At 45.8% G+C, this 6697-nt stretch overlaps 1 protein-coding gene across 1 annotated transcript in view; it reads right to left on the bottom strand.

The window, feature by feature from the left end:
- Positions 1 to 546: 546 nt before the first annotated feature.
- Positions 547 to 6697, bottom strand: part of Efcab7 (EF-hand calcium binding domain 7) — a 40376-nt gene continuing 34225 nt past the window's right edge. The window contains exons 12-14 of the mRNA XM_004633965.2: positions 4367 to 4576; positions 2300 to 2407; positions 547 to 826 (exon numbers count right to left, since the gene is read on the bottom strand). Coding sequence (XP_004634022.1) covers positions 755 to 826; positions 2300 to 2407; positions 4367 to 4576 — 390 coding nt within the window. The 3' untranslated portion in view covers positions 547 to 754. The remainder of the gene's footprint in view (positions 827 to 2299; positions 2408 to 4366; positions 4577 to 6697) is intronic.

Below are 6697 nucleotides of genomic sequence, written 5' to 3'. Positions count from 1 at the left end.
ATTTCAAAGGATGAAAATGACTGGCCACCATTCTATCACTGATACACAGTGCCTAACAGCTTACTATTATTTTTCATGCCACACACAGTTTCATTTAATTGTATATAGACTTATTCCCATTATTTCAAAATATGGTTTATTAAAAGGAATCCACAGGCAAGCAAACAAAAATTTACAAAATCGGGCCGGGGAGATGGCTCAGTGGAATAAGCGCTTCCCTGTTAAGCACGACGGCCTGAGTTCAATCCCTGGTTCTGGGAAAAAAAAAAATTACAAAATGTTTCTAATATCATTAGGTTTTGGCTTCATAATATAGAAACTAATTTCTTCAAGTTTTAATTATTTTACGATTAGAAAATTAAATGGCTATTTCTATGGTTGCATTTTTTCTTTATGTTTTTATCAGTTAAGACACATACAAAGCATATAGGATTTTGAAGAGTTCAGTGAATGTTACTTTAAAAAGGCTTATCTGTAATTTTCTTTTGACTTACTATCATGAACAAAATATGCTTAGATTTCCACTAAATGAGTCTGAAGGCCATAGACTAAGAACATTCTTTATACTTTAATCTTAAAGTATGTAACATGTAAATATAAATGCATACATATTAGATTATTAATAAGGTAAATAGTTAAGTTGAACAACACATGGTTAATAAACAAGTAGCGGACAAACCTAAACAGCGCCGCCTGGCGCTGCCCCCAGCTAGACGAGGGAATACACCCAGCAGTGCGCCCACTCCTGCCGCCGCTAGACGAGGGAGTACACGCAGTGGTGCGCCCACTCCTGCCGCCTGTCCACAGGCATGACGTGTTGGCAGACCTGCACAGAAGAACAGAACGCCTTTACTTTTCTGCTATGTTATCACTGGGCAGTTTTCAAGGGACAGCTCCGAGGCCTGTATGCAGAGCATCTCTGCAGAGCCGGGACAGTGGGAGAGGCCTCGAGTCCCAGACACTCAGGAGGTTGAGGCAGGAGCGTGGTGCAAGGCTACAGGTCTCCCAGGCAATGCAGCAAGCTCCTATCGCAAAACAAAAACAAAACAAATCCCTGCACAGATGACATTCAGAAATTTTGTCCTTGCAGGGACTGGGACCATGACGTAAGGCCTGACGAGGCTGACTCCGGCCCGACACAGCGGGTGTCAGCTGGGGTGGAGCCTGCAGGCAGCACCCTTCCTACTGAGCCGGCAGCACTCAGTCAGAAGGCCATAGACTAAGAACATTATTTATACTTTAAAGTATGTAACATGTAAATATCCGAAAATCTTACTTGGAAAAATAGAAGAGATAGGGCCAGCCAAATAGCTCAGCGGATTAAAGCACCTGCAAGCAGGCGCAGGGATGGGGGTCCGGGGATTTGATCCCCGGGCCTGCGTGCTGGCCTGGCCCCCTGGGCACGCTGAGATAGCAATTGAGACTGGGCGTGGTAGCGCGTCTCTAATCCCAGCCCTTCGGAGGCTGAAAATAGGACAATCACTGGAGTCCGATCTAGTAGTGAGACCCTGAACACCATGTAGACCCTTCCCTAAAATAAAATTTAAAAAAAAGCCAGAAGAGATGATCTCTTGATCCCTGACCACTCCTGAGCGTACTAGGATTTAAGACAGGGCAGAAAGGAAGGTGGCGGGAAGGCCTCTCCCTGTCCCTCCTAGACCTGGGGACCACAGCTTCGGCCTGACTGCAATTCGGGGCTAACTTAAGAGCCAGAGTTCTTCGGACACCAGAGCTATGGCTGCTTCCGGCTCCTGACTTTGCTGTCTCTCTAAGGGAGCTGTTTCCTTCTCATGTAAACTTGGAGCATCTTAACATGGACCAAGTATTGTGAGTTATTAAGTTCTAGTCTATTAATCCTACTTTGCATTTCTGAGCGGTGCTCGAAAGCGCTCTCGTGAATACCGCTTGATTTCTACCCTTCCTGAACCTTGTGCAGCGTCTGCATCCCGACACCCTCTTCGAGGTTCCCAGGTCACCTAGCCACGATGGCAGACCTGGACTAGACCAGCACCTCTTGTGTCTGGGAGAGGCTGACACAGACATGAGCAGCTCACTTACGCTGATTTTCCACTTCCCTTCATGTCCACATGGTTTGGTTTGGTTTTTGTTTTGAGACAGGGTCTTACTATGTAGTTCAACCTGGCCTTCAACTCAAGGTGGCCCTTCTGCCGCAGCCTCCCGCGAGCTGGGACGGCAGGCATGTGCCCCCACGCCTGGCTCCTATCTACATATTTACCCACAGCATTAACAGACAAAACTTCTTTCCAGAGATAGCAGAATAACAGGCTTTCCTCGTTACCATGGTAGACTGTGGTGCCACTTCCACGGCAAATACGGGGAGTCCTCTGTTGTTGACGCAGTTCTTGCTCAGCTCATTGTTGACATGAATAATCACCTCGCTGTCTGACTGAAAGAAAAATGCAGAAGTTACTAGCACGATCTTCAGTACAACAGACACACCTCAGCCTAAGTCCTGAAATTGTCTTACTACAGCTCAGCCCACTAGGAGCTCAGATAGACTAACTGGCTCCTCTCTCAGCTTTGCACTGCTGACTTCTTTTCACTCACATTCTGCCATCAAGTACATAAACTTCCTCTTCTAAGCATGTCCACAGATCTACCCTTTAATCTTCATTCCCAGAGTGGGCGGGATAGTTCAGTGGACTAAGCACCTGCTTAGGCAAGTGTGGGGGCCAGGGTTTGATCCCCGGTACCACATCCCGTGCTGGTCACAGAGACCGGGTGTGGTGGTGCAAGCCTGTGATCCAGCGCTGGGGAGCCTGAAAACAGGAGGGTCACTACAAGTCTCACCTGTGGAGTGAGACCCTGTACCAAATACATTTTTTAAAAAATTAATCTTTGTTCTCAGACCATCATTAATTTTTGGCTTAGTCCCTTTCTACCTCCTGTTCAGTGGATGCCACTGTCCAGCAGACCAGCTGAAAGCCCGCTGGGACCCCACTGGGACCCCACTGGGACCCTTCTTCACTGCCTCAGGAAGCAGAGATTTATTCAGCACGTGGGACAGGCATGTTGTAGGCTCTATAGACACTGAGATGAAACACAATTCCTGACCGCAGTGGGCTAGTGCACAGTGAGGGGAGACAGACAAGGACGGCAGTCGGGACACTCTTCGCTATGCAGTGGAGGCCCGGTGGAGGAGATATGGAGACCCTGAGGCCAGCATCAGCCCACACTGGGGTACCCAGGATGCTGTGCAGAGGAAGTGACAGGTAAGGCAGCAAGCAGCGGCCCTGAGCTGGACAGGAAGCCAGAGAGGCCAGATGGAGCCGAAGGCCAGGAGAGGTGCAGGCCCAGCGTGCCCTGCTTGGGAGCTTGCGCTCACCCCTGCTCAGGGCTGGCTGGCTCTGCCTCCCATTCCACCTTTGTTACATCACCTTCTGCAAATCTTTGTGCCTCTTGCGCTTCCATAACCTGGGTACAGGATGTGCTCATCTCACAGGCAAGCGAGAAGTGACGCTTGCGCGGGAGCCCTGGGACAAGCGTAGCATCGTTTGCGGAGAGAAGTTTATGCACTGTCCCTTCAGCTAAAGGAGGCACGGCTACGGGCAGTGCAGAGGCTAGGCTAAGGCAGTGACTCCCTCCTTCCCTTGTCATCTTAGTGAGACTCGGCAGAAAAGGGAACAGGGCCCAGCAAGGCTCCACCCTGGAAGGCCTCAAGCCAGTTCACTAAACGTGGACCCGAGCTTCTCCACGGAGCCCCAAGCCCTCTACGTGGATTCTGGATAACGCCCCTGTACCAGCGTCGTGCACCTTCCTGGTACCTACACTTCATCCCAACCCTTCAGGGTGCCCATGCCCTGGTCACCTTGCTGCTAGGGGTTGGCTTCTGCCTGAATCCTACACCTCAGCCCGCTTTCCCCATGGCAGTGCCCTCACTGCTCTGATCCCCAGCTACAAGAGCACAAGGAGAACACAAGCACTGCTCACGCCAACAGCACCCCACCACCTAACATTCCCTGTCCCCCAACTCTCCAGACAGAGTTGCTTTTGTCTTTCCAACTAGACCACAAGTTCCCTGAAAGCTGAGACCATGTTTTATGCTTTCTGGTGGCCCTACTGTGAGACAGACTAAACAAAACACTTTGCACCCAGATTATACCGTCTCTTTACCAATCTTCAAATATTTAATTTTCACATATGAAAGGAAAATAATGGTATGAAGTCTTTAAAAATCATACAAGAATTATCATGCCCAGTTTGATCTGGAAATAGGAAGAATAATTATTCATTATAAAGATTATGAATATGATAGTATATTTAATTACTATGTAAAAATAGAGTAAGAAAGGACAAATTAGTAAGCCTGGTAGCCAAATTGGGAGGACGCCTTCAGAACAGATACCTTATTTTCAATGACTGACGTTATCCGGAAGTCCCAGCTGCGAGTGTAGACGAGGATCTTTTCATCATCGTCCATGGCTCTGGCCTCACCCTTGAGGAGGACAGACTGACAAGTGGCCTTCTCAAGCTGCCCCCTGCTCGCCTCCATCCTGACAGCCTTCACCCTTGGCTTGCATCTCTCTGTGTGGAGGTCTATGACAAACGGACATGCCTGCCCGGGGAGAGGAAGTCTTACTGAGCCTTCTGGCAGCGTTCAAACACATCACTGATGACACCATACTTACCAGCTGATTTGGAAGGCGCAGCGCGCCTCATGGCTGTTGGTTAGATGCTCTTGTAGGGGAACATGTTAGTAGTATGATGAGTATGAACAAGCAAGCGATTCTGACTTTTTGGTAGCATATTAAATGTCAATGTTCCCAGAGAAGAACTACACCCTCTCACCAATCAGTGACACAGTCTTTAAACCATGGCATCCCTCCACTGGGTTCAGGCCAACAAATTTGTTCATTTCCTTCTCTAACTTGAAGGCTATAAAAATAATTCATCAAGAGATCTAAAGAAATCATTACTGTTGCAACTGAAACTGGGATCTACCCTACTGCCCTGAGAAGAATTTAGTGTAGAAATTGAACTCACAACTCAAACAACCCAAAATACCTAACACATCTGGCCAGCTATGCGGCCCAGGGAAATTCACCTCCCATGAGGCATAGCTTCTTCACTGAAAAAAATGGAAACGAGTAACACATACTTGCCAAGGGCTGTGGGAAGTATCTAATAAGGTGATATGTGTGAAATATTTTATTATGTGGAATTCTTTTAAAAATACTGTTGACACATTGGAAGAAAGATGGCCTCTTTAACAAATGGTGCTGGAAAAACTGGCTCTCTACATGCCAAAAACTAAAAGGTGACCCAGGTCTATCACCATGCACTAAGCTAAAGTCAAAATGGAATTAAAGATCTAAACATTAAAACATAAACACTAAATCTCCTGGAAGAAAAAGTAGGAGGAACTCTTGAAGACATAGGGGTAGGCAAAGAGTTTATGAACAAAAATCAAATCTCACAGGAAACACTTGAAAGAACTAACAACTGGGACCTGCTCTTATTGAGAAGTTTTTGCATGTCAAAAGAAATTACCAACAAAATGAAAAGACAACCCACAAATTTGGAAAAAATCATGACAAGTACTCAGACAAAGACCGCTCTCTAGAATTTATAAAGAACTAAAAAACACTAGGGACCCAAAATTTTAAGACTCAGTCCAGAAATGGGCATTCGAGATGAACACACACTTCTCAGAGGATGAAATTAAAGTGAATAAATATATGAAAAAATACTCCACATCACTAGTCATCTGTGAAATGCAAATTAAAACAACACTGAGATATCATCTCACCCCAGAAAGGATGGCTTTCATAAAGAAATCAATCAACAGCAAACGCTGGAGAGGATGTGGGAAAAAAGGAACCCTTCTCCACTGCTGGTGGGAATGTAGAGTGGTGCAACCGTTATGGAGACTCCTTAGAAAACCTCGACTGGAAATCCCATTTAATCCAGCTATTCCTCTACTAGGAATTTTCCCAGAGGATCTGAAAACATCGTATCATAGTGATATATGTGTGCCTATGTTTATAGCAGCACAATTTGTGATAGCCAAATCTTGGAAACAACCAAGATGCCCATCATCTGAGGAATGGTTGAGAAAGATGTGGTATTTTTATACAATGGAGTATTATTCAGCTATTAAGAATGATAAACTCGAAGCCTTTAAATTGAAGTGGATGCCACTTGAAGATAATATTCATAAGTGAAATACACCAGATACACATGTGTAAATATCATATAGTTTCCCTAGTATAAGAACTCAAAAGAAGAACTACAAATAGAAACGTATAATACAACTAAAAGGAAAGCAAGAACTTGAGGGCTAGCAAGGAGAAGAGCTAGGAAACATGACGGGGCAAGCCATACTGTTCTATGTAGAAGATAGGCAGATCTTGAGAATCTTTAGAAGATTTTTGAATCTTGCAATTAATTGGAATGATTCTTATCCTGACTAACTATATACACAGACACCTGTGAACTGAGCAACTGCACTGAAGATGGCAATTTGTAATAGTAGTTTCATGCTTGGAGGGCCTGTCATTCTGGTCTTCTGAATACAGGCTGATTGTCATGACATGCCAGATGCTACCGTGCTGTCTCTTGGGTAGATGGTTGTTCAAAAAGAAGGGGGTGGTGAATGAAGGCAGGTGACAGGAAAAGGAATGTTGCGGGACTGTCCTGCTACAGGTTGTATATGGTTAGATTTCTGGACTTATGT

Source organism: Octodon degus, unplaced genomic scaffold (assembly GCF_000260255.1).
Source record: "Octodon degus isolate 3935 unplaced genomic scaffold, OctDeg1.0 scaffold00057, whole genome shotgun sequence".
NCBI lineage: Eukaryota > Metazoa > Chordata > Mammalia > Rodentia > Octodontidae > Octodon > Octodon degus.
This window is presented reverse-complemented; position numbering and strand designations above follow the sequence as displayed.